The 14,656-nt window shown below is 28.6% G+C and overlaps 2 protein-coding genes across 3 annotated transcripts; both read right to left on the bottom strand.

Moving 5' to 3' along the window:
* Nucleotides 1-917: 917 nt before the first annotated feature.
* Nucleotides 918-5,169, bottom strand: LOC113559436 (farnesyl pyrophosphate synthase-like). Its single transcript, XM_026965263.1, has 8 exons — nucleotides 4,939-5,169; nucleotides 4,623-4,791; nucleotides 4,382-4,522; nucleotides 1,992-2,195; nucleotides 1,589-1,753; nucleotides 1,425-1,502; nucleotides 1,229-1,363; nucleotides 918-1,143 (listed from the first exon to the last, which is right to left on the bottom strand). Exons 1-8 carry the CDS (start codon nucleotides 5,034-5,036, stop codon nucleotides 943-945), a joined length of 1,191 nt encoding a protein of 396 aa, XP_026821064.1. The 5' UTR covers nucleotides 5,037-5,169; the 3' UTR covers nucleotides 918-942.
* Nucleotides 5,170-8,909: 3,740 nt separating this feature from the next.
* LOC113559435 (hydroxymethylglutaryl-CoA synthase 1-like) lies at nucleotides 8,910-12,684 on the bottom strand. 2 transcript variants are annotated; one of them, XM_026965261.1, is made up of 2 exons: nucleotides 12,593-12,684; nucleotides 8,910-10,591 (listed from the first exon to the last, which is right to left on the bottom strand). In XM_026965261.1, the coding sequence occupies exon 2, from the start codon at nucleotides 10,543-10,545 to the stop codon at nucleotides 9,178-9,180; it is 1,368 nt and encodes a 455-aa protein (XP_026821062.1). In that variant the 5' UTR covers nucleotides 10,546-10,591; nucleotides 12,593-12,684; the 3' UTR covers nucleotides 8,910-9,177. The 2 variants fall into 2 exon arrangements, with proteins under 2 accessions (XP_026821062.1, XP_026821063.1); XM_026965262.1 differs by having other exon boundaries at nucleotides 12,589-12,670.
* Between the last annotated feature and the right edge of the window lie 1,972 nt (nucleotides 12,685-14,656).

Raw genomic sequence — 14,656 nt, forward strand, 5'->3', positions numbered from 1 at the left:
ATCAGATATTATCGTTGTTATTAAATTATGAGAAATGACTAATGAGATCATTATCGTTACGGATTTAGTTCACCGCGTATACATAGTACACTAGTACATAGTACGTACCTACCATTTATTTATCTGAAATCTAAAAAAAGACACTCACGGGATTGTTGAAAATGTATTTGTTACAGGAACGGCTAAATGGCCTAACACTTATGCCAGTTTAATGTTTATAGAAATATTTAATTAATTCAAATTATATTCATTGTTCCTCATTTCCTCCTATATTTTACGACCTAAGTAAATATTTTTGGGAGGATTTTTCAATTTTCCCCTCCTATTTAGCTTTTTTTTATCCCCCCTTTCAGAAATCATGTCTACGCCACTGTATATAGACATATAGTATAGGAGACAATTTGTATATTTTGTATATTTTATGTTGACGTATTCTCCGATCACCGGAGTCCGCTGTGGTGCTACACTAAAATATTTGAGTTATTCACTTATTCCATATTGTTAACAGATAGTAAGATAATTAGGAATCAGGATATTGCATTGTCATAATGATTATTATCAATTTTCAAACAATAAAACAGTAGTCTTAACTACTAAGAAATAAATATAGAAATATAGTATAATGTAATTAATGTATACATAGGTGCAATACAATAAAATAATATACCTATAGGCTATAATTTGGTAAACTCATAGTATTATTTATAAATAGTAGATAAAAACTGTGCCTTAAATAATCCAATAATAAAAAAATGATTATACATTATAATGATACATTCGACGCACTGTGTATGTTTCGAGCATATTGATTTTTTAAAACTGTAGAAAACTAATTAATTAAATCTAAAAAAATATAATAATTATTATATATATATATATATAATGTAAATACGTCATAAATGCGTACGAATGCCGATTAATGCAATTGGTGTAGATTTAAAATTATAAGGTTCTCTTGTAAATCTTTTTCAAGAATTTTAAAAACATGTCTTGTGACAAGCCTTGTGATAAATGTTGAATACGAGTATTTATTAATTTATAACTTTCTTCTTCGTAGAGTTGAAACTCATTTGGCAATTTCAACTGTTCATACAAATCTTTGATGATTGCAACATTGGCTGGATCGTCAATACCGTAATTATCCTAAAATAATAATCAATTAGTTAAAAGTCCAAACAATATATAAATCTATGATATACTTAAGTATAGAAACATAATATTATGTTACCTCCATAATTTTCTTTTGTTCAGAATTGACTTTTTGTAAAGCCATTACAGCCAACCACGAACATTTTCCATCTTCTATGTCCGTACCAATTTTTCCTGTAACCTCCGGATCTCCATAACAGTCTAAAAAGTCATCCTAAAAAATAAATAATGTTTACTTTACTTATTTTAATTGATTTTTAATTAACAATATATACTTGAACTTGAAAGAATTGACCCATTTCAAGCAATATGGCTTTTGCTTGTCTAAAAATGTCTTGGTCATTGATGTTTGTCTGTAATATTAATTATTATTACATAAATACATAATATATTATAAACTTAAGGATCAAATCACAAACGTATCGTGCTTAGTGCTTACCATGCGCATGGCAAGACACACAGGAAGAAAAAACGAATAATACGCAGTCTTATATTTCACAATAGCTGTATAATTGTCCATGGTGTATTTTTCAAGTTTTTTAGACTTGAAGCTCTTCGCAGTTAACATATCGAGACACTGACCCATCGCAGATTTCATTGTAACCTATAATTATTCTTAATACTATTAATAGGTACTATTTTTTAATTACAACTGGGACTGTAATTTAGATATTACAGAAAAAATTAAATATTAATTTTTAATTTTGATTCTATGATAAAAATAGAAGGCTTCATAAAAAAGTTTTATCCAAGGCCCTTTAATATCTTAAAATCGACTCTAAATTGTGTAAATTGAACGTCATTAAAATTAATACAAATCCATTTTTTTTATTATTACGTACGTCATAGAACAGTTCTAGAATGTGTTTATAATAAGGCTTATCCTTGAAGTATTTTTTAAGTAATTGGTAAATGGCTTGTTCGAGGAGAATTCCATCGTTCACTGCTATTAGTCCATTATCGTTATGTCGATACCAACACGGACGTCCTCGTCTAGTAATAGCATTATCCATTATATCATCCAACACTAATTGATAGGCTTGCAACTAAAATAAAAATATATAGAATATATTTATGTATTTATTGATTTTTCATATAGGTTGCATTGCTCACATCAAATTACTAATTAAGATAATATTATCTAATTAATAATAAAAACACAAATTCAAAAATCTCTATTAAATTTAAATAGATACTTTAATAATTGTCTAATTATTTTTCACAACATCATTAAACAATAACAAATTAAGATTATATTCACAATAATTTATGAAAGTAGGTTCATAAACTTTAAATTTCCTAATATAATATATAATAATAATATTATACATAATCTTATTAAATAATAAATAGTGTAATTAATTATGTTATATAATATTTTTAAATTAAATACAGAAATAATTAATATAGGTAAGTACACGAATACATTTATAGACATTTTAAAATTGAATAATTGTTGCATTAAGTGTAAATGACTAATTATATTTTGAAATATAAAATATTTACTTTGTATATTATAATATGAACTAAATTTTACTCACACAATTAAAATAAAATATTCATATTATTATTTTTCAATTAAACTTAACTCAATTTAAAAATAAATAACGGTTAATACATGAAATTTTCACCAAATATTTGTGTAATCATTTTCTATATATAATAACATTTTCAAAATATTTATACTCTTTTGAGCTATTCATAGATATTTAAAATTTAACTATTATTTGCTGTCAACATTTTTTAAAATTCAATAGAAGATCGCATATTAGTTTTATTTTATTTTATTATATCTGTAAGAAAAAAATATTAAAAATAATTAATGTAAACTTCAAATTTTGACAAAATTTTATATTTAAACGATGTATATTTATTTATTTTATTTTGCTATAACTTATAAGCATTATTCGTGTTGGCTTTCACTTATATTATGAATTCTAATAATATACGCAAGATATTTTTTTCAAAATAAGTATAGATTGATTTTAAAATATTACTCATATTTTTATACTATATTTGCACTATTTTACGGCGAGGTAAGTGATCGTGGTATTTGATTAATTGACCCAAAAATTAATAACTATAATATAATATTATGGGATAAACGTATAAACACCTAAATATTAATAATATAATGAATGTTTTCGACAAAAATCAAATCGACCTGCCATTATGTATTAATGGTAAAATAAATTAGTTTTATTTAATATGAATATTAAAAAATATATCATGATAACTGATATTTAATATTTATTTATTTATATGGCGTACAATATATTTAGTGTGATAGATCATCTTTCTCAGAATAGTTTTTCGTATGAAGATATAATTTTATTGAATTCAAATCTAACACATCCATTACAGTTACTTCTAAACCCTAAAAATACTAACTAGACTCAATTTTTTACTAGAAACCATCCTCGAAGTTAGACATTGAACTATTTATACCGCCCTAAAAGTTAATTACAGAAACAAAAATTTTATTTACATTTTATTGTAAAATCAATACATTTATATCGCTCTGCTCAAAATCTAAAACAAGGTAAAAGCAGCAAAATATATAAAATGTAAAAAAAAAAGGTGAACAAGTGGGTATCGCTCTGTTATAATTGTAAATATTATAATAATTATAACCAAATAAATGTACTTAAAAACTATAAAATAAGATTATTCTTCTCAATATAATCATAATAAAAGAGATTAGAAAATATTTACTATCGATTTACTATCGGAGAAAATATGTCAAGTCAAATAAGTGTTATAAAATAAAATGTGGTTAACAAATGTATTCTAATCTATCAATTCTTTCGTAAACTCGATCATTTTTATTTGAGATAATATTACAATTTAACATAGAAACATGAATTACTGAAATAACATGTAATGAATTTTTAATCAAACTTAAATAATATGAAGGTATTGTAGAAATAAAAACTTATTTCAGGGAAGTTATTTTTCGACATCTTAAAAATTAAGATCCATCAGATCTCATCTACACACATTTTAAATTATCAAAATATTTTAGTTGTCACATTATTAAATTTGTTTAGTTTTAAATTAGTTTTTAATATTTAGTCAACATTATAAATTGTATCTAATTTAAATAATTTAATCAACTTCAACAGAGATGAATTTATATAATAATTAATAATTCATTATTTCTACAGTAGGTATATGGTATATAGGTATAAATAGTATTTTTTTTCTACATTTACAATCCAAAACTACTTACAATTTCGACACACCATCCTAGTATATAGGATAATTTAAGATTTTCATCGGTTTGATCGGACGGCGAAGATAACATCTTGAATGACAGTACCAACGTCAATCCTCGGTTATTCTTACCGCCGGGTACGTTGTAATGCAACAGCTATAATACAAGATAACGTAATAATTAATAATATATACATAAAATACAATATATACATACATATAATATGTAACTATAAAACAAAATCATCGGCACATACTTTTTCGAGCCACTTATTAACGTCGGGAACGTCCAAGTTAAGGCCGTTGTCCGTCAGATCCTTGACAATGTCTGGAAATACTGCCATGAAATCTCCAAGCTCGTCCTTGTTGATCGATGTACCAATTAAAACTGGACTCACCGGCGGTGAGTGAACCACGCTCATAGATCTGAAAAATGGGACAAATCGTTTTAAAAATATATATTTATTATTATAGTATAATATATTATGTTATACTACGAATAATCACTACGATGTTTGTATATATATAATATATCAATATATAATTATGTACCGAGGCAGCTTCCAGACTTACCGAAAGTGATTATCTCGATTCGCTGTAGCCGCGCGGAATAGCAAAATAGCGGTCGGCCGGTTCAGGGTTCTCGTGAACGTACTCAGTAATTTGTTCATCTTTTATATCGAGGTAAATGGCACACCTATGTGGAACGTTATTCGTCTATGAATACCAGCGATTTATATCGAAGTTCGATATGATACAGTGCGGAGTCACTTTTCGTATCTTGCAGTACGGTGCGAGACGAGTGACGACCAGATTACGACTGTACCGTCGTACACCCCGTTCAACCGGTTCAAGTTTCAGGAATGCAGACTCCAGACGGCCGCGGCAGAACTGGTTGCGTCGCGGCAGTGCGGCAAAAATATGTCATTTAACCACTCGTGTTTTCGAATTTCTCGGGGGAATGTGCGTGCGGCAGCAGGGCAACCAATACGCGGCGCTCGTCTTCACCTGCTGCGTTACGACTCGTGGTCATAATATTATAATACTGTAGAAATATTATAGACCGACAATTTATGGAAAAAATAAAAATGTTCATGGGTATTGTTCATATTATGTTTCAATACATTATTAAATTTAACTTATAAACTATATTTTAATTATACATATTCCGTGCACAAAAATGTAAGATTATAATAAGAAGACTTTTTGGCGACTTCGAAATTATATTTGATACATTATATTGTGTTATTAATGTACATATGTTTGCGATCGTATTGTTGTGTTCGAATTTTTTATAACCGTTTGACGTCCCGTCTTTACAAATTTGTAGCGCCGGAATATGACATTATGATGGTCATCATGAGATTTTACGGCTTTACAGCGCCAGGGTATCATTATCATTATGACATAATGGTAATAATAAGGTTTAAACCCAAATGAGAATTCATAACAGCAAACGTATGCCACGGCCGTCTGTCTAAATTCAATTTCGATCAATATTTGAGGGTTAAGTACCATAGGTTTAAGAGCGTATCACTCAAATAATATGAATGATACACGGAATATTTCTGGTAAGAAAAAATGATATTTATTGGGATTATACAGTTATATATAAGTATTATTATTTACTACTACGGAGTTTGAGACTCAGAATAAAATCCTATGATAATTAGTGAAGCTGGGTTTCAATATTTCCTAGCAACGGTTATTAGCATCGCGGATATTTTTTTTTACGTAAAGAATTTATCGCATAGTATCTACCTACTTATTAAATTAAATATTTTAGTTAACTGTGAAATATTATAAAATACGACACCACATTGAATTACGTGGTTATTGTAAATGTAAATCACTGTCGATTATGTATTTCAATAATAGGGTCGTAAGGTGACTTGTATACAAATGAGGCGAACAAAGTACACATTGTTGTAACTGTATATTTTAGTATTGTGTTTATGTGTACCTACCTCATGAATTTCTCGTAATAAATGAGCATATTTCTTACATTGTATTGTACTATAAAAGATGATTTACCTTTCATATTTATAGATTTGTGTTTTAGTTATAGTGAAATATTATTTATTGTTACCGTAAGTATAATTTTACTTTGTGTTGTTTATTTTATCTTTTGTCAATCTACATTATAATTCTCATTCAACATGACTAGTATAGTATATTATTATTATTATACAAATATACTAATCACGTTATTTTGGTTTTCAGTTGTTGGTTCTAAAATGTTTTTAAATCTTTTCCAAAACTAGTGTATCGTCATTCGTCATGTAGTAGGCAAAGGCAAGTGAAAAAAATTAAAATACAAAATATATTGAAGACAATAAATGTTTTGACTTTGTTTTTTTTTTTTAAATATTTGAATAGAAAATTACTTATTCTGTGATTTCTTTTTAACAAAATTTAACAATTAGGACTTATAGTTCATGTAATCATGTTACATGATGGTAATTTGTAAAAAAGACAACACTGTACCATGTAAAAATTGTCTTTTTATTATAAGTAATAATAATTTATTATTCTAAATTATTGTTCTTATAATAAGATTCAATATAAAAATATATAATACATGTTAACATTTTCTCTTGGTAGTTATTAATTATATGGTTCAATTGTTAAGCCACAGCAAAAATGTATTTATAAAAAGTTAAAAAAAAATCTAAATTCTAAATACCAAATACTGCAGATTCAAAACAGATTTATAACATATATTGGCAATTTCGTTTTATTTTTGGCTAGCCAAAGAAAGCATCTTAAAAAATCATGTAGATACACGTGCGATGTGCATATTTATTGTATAATATGATACAATTTTCAAAATATTTTAACTCTTTTTGAGCTATTTATAGGCATGATAAATTACAGTATATTAAAATAATAATAGCAATATAAATAAATACCTAACCAAATATACTATTACTTATTAGTAATATAGAGGGATGAATACTACTTGTGTTCCAGAAAAGTATATTTTGTAGACACTTAGTAAAATACAGTAGGAATAATTTGCGTCTCATTTTGGGAACGCAACTAGATTATGTTATTTTTCCCACTTGTTATAATAGTTATAACCAAGTTGAGTCCATAAATATTATATGTTACAATAATATTGATTTATACTATAAGTTGTAAGTTATATCTATCCAAATATTGAAATATACATCAATTTATAAATGTATTAAAATCATTTAAAATTAAGATTTATATATATGTATTCATTTGTAAGTGTATGAATAGTATAAAATATAAATACTAACAAAAAAAATTATAGATCAAAAAAATTATACCAAAACATTGATTATTTAAATAAGGAAATTTAAAACTTAGAGAAAAACAAATTCTGCTTAAATATATTTAAAAAACGTTTCACTCAAATTTCAATAACATTAATATTTAACTAAAAAATTAAAAATTATTTTCTGCATCGTAATTTTTAACATTTTGTATGAATATAAAATATTTTTTGAAAATTTTTAGTTTACTCTTTTTATTTTATATGTAAAACATTAATTTTATTTCCAATTTTCATAAAATAGGCGTATAGTTTTAATATTCGTCACTATAAATAAGCTATGATCTTTATTGAACTCTTTTTTAGTAGAACGCAACTCACCTCTTGATAATGATCTCGGACGCAAGTAGTATTATACAACGATAACCGCGTGAAGTGTGATAGACCCGCTCAGTCGTATTTCATAGGCATGCAATGATTTATCATTGAATTCAAATGTAACACATTTTTTTCAGTGACTTGTCCACTTTTTTATGGAATTATAAAGTTGAAATCGACCATGACGAATATAATTTTAAAATACAAATTTCTGCTCGCTTATATATATATACGAATATATTATTTATTTAACAGTTTAATGAAATATAAATGTATTTTATTTTTAAAACCTGTGAATAATCTTTTAAATAAGACATAGTTAACAATATTAAATGTGTCTTATCTCTACTGTATATGTATATGAAAAAAATATAAAACCAATACAACATCGAAACGTATACAAAGATTAAAATTAACAAGATTTACTTAAAATTTACAATATGTTTATATATGTATTTTAAAAAGTAGGTACCAACACCAATCATTATTTGCTTAATTTATTGTAGAGTATAACTCGACTTACATAATATTTATATCGACTATCGTCAGTTATTTATAATACATTTTAATTTCAGGAATATATAAAGGTATATGGGTATATTACATTATTATTCAGAGAAATTCACTAAGCATGCTCAATGCTTATCCATTTTTTCTTTAACAGTGCTGTTATTTAAAATCTGAATTTTTAAAATTATTAAGTATACTTGAAGATCGTATTTTTTAACTGTCGACATTTTTTGTACTACTGAAGGTGTGTCCTGTCGAGATCTGACTTCTGTTTTTCAAACGAGAATTTACTTTTTCAATTACAATAAAAATTATAAAATATCTAGTTCAAAGTGAAACAAAGTATTACATTTAAATGATAAATGTATAGTTGCAGATCTAAGCTAAAACGAACTAAGGCACAATTTTTTTGAAAATGTTACAAATTTGAACAAGAACTTTTTGAGTTATTTAACATAGGATAATAGGTTCGTGACAACGGGTTTGGAAGACAATTGACGACATTTATAATTTAAAAAAATGGAAATATTTTGATTTTTGAGAATCGACTCGTTTGAATCCGAATTTGGTACATCAGTAAATAATTCACACGAAAATAAAGGCGAATGAAACTATTCGATAAAACAAAAGTGTTGATCGCCACGGGACACTCTAAACGACGACGACGCCAATTGTCATTATTATTCTTTTCTCTCGTAGTACCGCCTGCGCATTTCGTCGATACGGGACAGGTACCACGTGCCGGGGAACAGCCGGTCCCTGTCGCCGGTCGGCACGTAGGGCGCTCGGTGCAGGCACTTCTGTCGGACGTCCAGCACGTCCGCGAACTGTTCGGGCGTAAGGCGCGTCCGTTGGTCCAGACGGTCGAAGCCCTTCTTCAGGTTGCCGATCAGAACGGACAGACCGTTGTCGACCACCCTGACCGAGTACATGGACGACGCCAGACCGGACCCGTAGGAGAACACGCCGATCCTCTTGCCGGCCAGCCGTTCGGGCGGCACCGACATCAGGTACGAGGCCAGTCCGCCGTACACAGACGCCGTGTACGTGTTGCCGACCCGCGACGCCAGCGCCAGCGACGGTTCGGTCTTGTCCGCGAAAACGGCGCCGCTGCGCTCCGCGAACGTCTTCTCGACGTCCCGGTCGAAAAGCGCGGCCGGCCGCAGCCGCAGGCGCTCCCGCAGTTCCGGCCCCGGCCAGCCGCTCTCGTACTCCGCGCCGCCGCGGCGGTTGACGAAATCGTTGGCGTACAACCGGGCCAGTGATTTCCGCACCAGTTTGCAGTACGGCGCGTGGAACACGAACGAGTCGAACCGGCCGAGGCCGCGGACGACGGCGTCGTCATCGCCGTCGCGGCACTTGCTCAGGTACGACTCGTAGCACCGGTCCAGGGCGTTCAGGTAACACTCGACGGACAGCTTGCCGTCCACCACCGGGTACTCGGACCACAGGTCGGGCTTGTAGAAATCGTACGTGTGGTTCATGTACGTGCCCCGCAGGCCCCGGTCGACCACCAGCGCGGCGTCCGGGCCGATCAACATGGCCACGGCGCCGGCGCCGCCCGTCGGACGTGCGCCGCCCTCCGCGTACACCGCGATGTCGGCGGCCACCACCAAGGCCAGCCTGCCGTCCCACGCGCTCGACTCCGTCCACGACAGGGCGTTGAACAGGGCCGCCGTGCCGCCGTAACAGGCGTTGGTCGTGTCGATACCCTCCACCTGGAAATTGCCGGTGTCCTCGAACAGCTTCATCAAAACGGTTTTCGCGCTTTTCGACTTGTCCACTATGGTCTCGGTGCCCACCTCCAGCCGACCTATGTCCGAATAGCTGAGCCCGTTGTTCTCCATCAGCTGGCTGACCGCCGTCAGGCACAGCGAGTTCACGTCTTCGAGGTCCGTGCAGAATCCCATTTGCTTTTGGCCCAGACCGACGGTGTATTTTCCTTCGGACACTCGGTCGTATCGTTCCAAATCGGTTTGATCGACGTACAACGACGGTATGACGACGTGGATAGCGCGTATCCCGACATCTTTTGGCCAATGGTCCATCGCGATGAAAATATAAAATCGCTTAGAATATCGATTTACCTGCCGACTAAAACAAAACAAAAATAAACTTTAACGAGGCCAATCTGCACTAACGAACACTGTTCGCACTTATTTAACAAAAAATAAAACTGCTTTAAGGAGATTTTTATATAATATATACAATTGTTATAGATACACATATTTCAAAACCATTGCGTACAATATAATGAATAATGATAGGTTTCAATTTGTAAGTAAAAAAGCAAGCACCTTGTTATTCTTAATATTTAAAATATTCTAAACGTAAGTACACACACACACACACACACACACACACACACACACACACACACACACACACACACACACACACACACACACACACACACACACACACACACACACACACACACACACAATATAGCTATAGAAAGTAGAAATGTGTTTCTTTTCTCATGTAAAATATAGTTTATAATAATTTTAAATGGATATAACCTTTACAACCATAGTCTATAATAACCATGGTGTATATATTATAGATTCAGAATAGATAATATATTTCGATTGCTGAAAAATACGATCACAATACATTAAACCTTTATTATTATAACCCAATATTATTCAATATTCACTGATGAACTATTCTCGATTTTAAACTTATGCAATACTTTACATTTTAAATAAATACTTATATACATATATATATATTATGTATCGTTTATAATAAATAACATATTATTTAATGATTGTTACTTTACTTAATTTTATTTTAACTTATATTTGTGTAAAAGCAAAAAGAATATATTATTTAAAAATTAACAGAAAATATTTATAAAAAGTGTATGATAAATATTGAAAAAAATAAATATGTAGACTTTTTTAAATTCTTTTATCAGTATTTAAACAATAAAAATAAACATTAAATATAATTAAAATATATCAAGCAATTTTAGAAAGTTATAACGTCAATAAGTGTGCAAGGTGTTATTCAATCAAGAAAATAATGAATACCAGAATACCTAATAATTATCTAACACATTTTTAGTAAAAAAAAATATAAGAATAAGTATTAAAAATGACCATACATAAGTTGTATTCCGCTTTATAAAAATAGAAATATTATAATATGCACAATTACGATTTAATAATAGCTGCAAAATATTTTTTTGTTTAAAAAGTCAAGTTAGTCATATAACCTAACCTAACTTCAACTAATCGTACATGATTAAAATTAAGATTTAAAAAATAAATTTTGTATTTTGTACTTATAGTATACCCGTCAATAGTGTCAATATTAAATTAATATATACAATTATAAAGTGTGATATACGTTTATATAACGTAGATAAGTGTATTAAAAACATAAACAATTTTGTGTTTACGAAAAAAATGGAAAGTATAATATTTATATTACGTCATGAATTGTTTTAGAAGCCTTTGGATAACTTCTAACAAAATGATCTCGAACTCTTAATTCTTCCTTTACTTTATCAAAAGTTGTCTATAGTTAAAATTACGATTAAATAATAAATTTTAAATTTTAAATTAATACGTGTATTGAATATAAATTAGTTAATATTTTCAATACTTTTTAAAATGAAGTTATAAATTATATAGTTAAGTTTATTCATTTATTCTATTATAGTTCAAACGTTCAAAGTTTCAATTTAAATTATTAATATTTTTTAAAGATCCTATAAAATTATTTTAAATGAATTTATTATATAAAGTAATGAAGTATTTATTAGACTTAAGTAAGTACTTAAACGGCTAAACGTTCTAAACATAATAAAGCCCGGTTTTTTAATCACCCAGCTATTCGTTACTAGTTAATAAAATTAATAATATTTAATCACTTTATCTTATTTATTTTAATCAATTATTTCTTAGTTATCAAACTTGGAAAAGATAATGAATATAATTATTTTTTACTTAAAATTATCAATATTACTATAGCTTCTTATTAACTATTTTATTATTTTACAAACATTTAAAAAAATATACTTAATGTAATACATCATATGGTTATTTTTAATAATTATTCAATTTATAATACAAATATACCTACTTGGTTATTTAGCTCTTTATTCACTAAGTAAATTGTAAAAGAATTGAAAACTCACTAAAAAAAAATCAGATATGTTCACAGTTTGAACTTCAAATGTAAAGTGCACCACGAAAAAATGAATTGTGAATAGAAGAAGCCAGTAAATAAAAATAAAAATAATAAATTCTATGATCATGTACATATTTTAGTAGATACCTGCACAACAATTAAGCTGCGGCTACACTGAAGTAAATTTATATTATGCGATATATCAAAATAAAATACACGTACAATTATATAATAATATATAATATATATATTATATATTATTATTATATTATTTATTATTATTTTACCTATTCGTTAATTCTACATATTAAATTTATATAAAACAAAAGTAGGTATAATATATTACACTAAGGTATATACCGGATGCAAAATCATTTTTTTTTTTTTTTTTTTATAAGTTTAGTTTAGGTACTTAGATTATCATTTTAAATTTTTTAATAATTTAGAATATCAGTAATATCACCATAATATAAAATGTGTATTTGTTTTATACATTTTTAAATACATAGTAAAACGAAATTATGTTTTGATCATCGGGTGTACCAATTATTATTATTACAAAATATTGACGTGTTATGAGTTTATAATTTTGTATCTATCTATACTCAGCTAGGTTTTGTACATGTAATTGAATTTTAATAAAATCATTAATTTGATAATACTGCAGATTTTCTATTACTGAATGTTCGGTCTTTTCTTCATATTTGTTATGTCATTGATTATTTTTCTTCATCTTATATCATCTATTAATATGTTACTTTTTATTTATTTATGTAAATATAACAGTTTACAATATGTATTTTTATGCGTCAAGTTAATGATATTATAAATAATTATCTTAATATTACCAATTTAAAATGATATTACTAACCATTATTAATTTATGAATATAATAAGTCAATAAACTGATGTACGTACCATGTATCGCCGGTGTGATTAGGTTCGTAGTATAAATAATAAATATTTTTAACATTAAACTAAATATATTAAACATTCTATTGTATATTGTAAGTAACAATAAACGTAAATACGTAATGTTGTATGAATGTAGGACGTAGGTTTTATTATAAGTTTAAATTATTAATATATTTTGAATTATAATAATGAATACAATAAATGTATAATAAAAATTATATATAAAAATAACTAAAATCATTGATCAGAGGAGGATCTAAAAAAATGGCCCGGTCGGACATTTAAAATTAGGACCCGTGCCTCTACTTAATTATTTAATTACCCCCTCCCTCCAAAAATAACTTTTTCCCGAACACCTTTTACCTAAATCGATATTAAAAACGATAAATTATAATGCATATAAAAAATAAAAATTAGTAAATAAAATTAATAATAACATAATAAATACTGTAATGTTATCATTAAATATTTTAAAATCGATAAATTATAATGCATACATAGCCACTTAGCTCCAAGTTATAACAACATTTTTATTTCGCGAACAATAACCGTCGGGATAAAGTCGTTCGGGAAAAAATGTTTAGGGTTTTCGGATTTTCGGATAAAATACTAATCGAGAAAAGTTCTTTTGGAAATTTCGATTCAGGAAAAACGGCGGGTACCATAATAAAACAAAAGTTTAGTGTAATTCCACAAATATTTTTCACGAGCGTCTAAAATAAGTCATTTTCAAATTTTAGATTCTAAATAGATTGATATTTGATGCATTCGTTGATTTTACAATGATGTTTTTTTGTTGTGCGTCTGTAAACATGATAAGTACCTAGTTATAAAATACCTAATTGCTTATATTACATATTGTATTGTCAGACAACAAATATAATAGAATCTTTGTATATGATATGTGCATGATTTCCAATAAAAGCCCAAACCAAGTCTTAAAAAACAATAATATTGTAAATTATTATTGAAAAAAATATTTCTTGAAATGCTCCTGTAGCATATAATATCGTTTTTTAGCCAATATTTGCATTTTCAAGGAAAGTGCATTACGTTTAAAGTTTACATATCACACTATTTTATTCTATTTTAAAAGTTATC

This window comes from Rhopalosiphum maidis, chromosome 3 (assembly GCF_003676215.2).
Source record: "Rhopalosiphum maidis isolate BTI-1 chromosome 3, ASM367621v3, whole genome shotgun sequence".
In the NCBI taxonomy this organism is placed as follows: domain Eukaryota; kingdom Metazoa; phylum Arthropoda; class Insecta; order Hemiptera; family Aphididae; genus Rhopalosiphum; species Rhopalosiphum maidis.

Excerpts from the sequence above, each read along its gene's own strand:
- LOC113559435 (XM_026965261.1), bottom strand. The coding sequence starts at position 10,545 with ATGGACCATTGGCCAAAAGATGTCGGGATACGCGCTATCCACGTCGTC.
- LOC113559436 (XM_026965263.1), bottom strand. The coding sequence starts at position 5,036 with ATGAACAAATTACTGAGTACGTTCACGAGAACCCTGAACCGGCCGACC. Across the intron at positions 1,503-1,588 it reads TGTGTCTTGCCATGCGCATG|ACAAACATCAATGACCAAGA; the intron begins GTAAGCACTAAG and ends TTAATATTACAG. Across the intron at positions 1,364-1,424 it reads GTCAATTCTTTCAAGTTCAA|GATGACTTTTTAGACTGTTA; the intron begins GTATATATTGTT and ends TTTATTTTTTAG.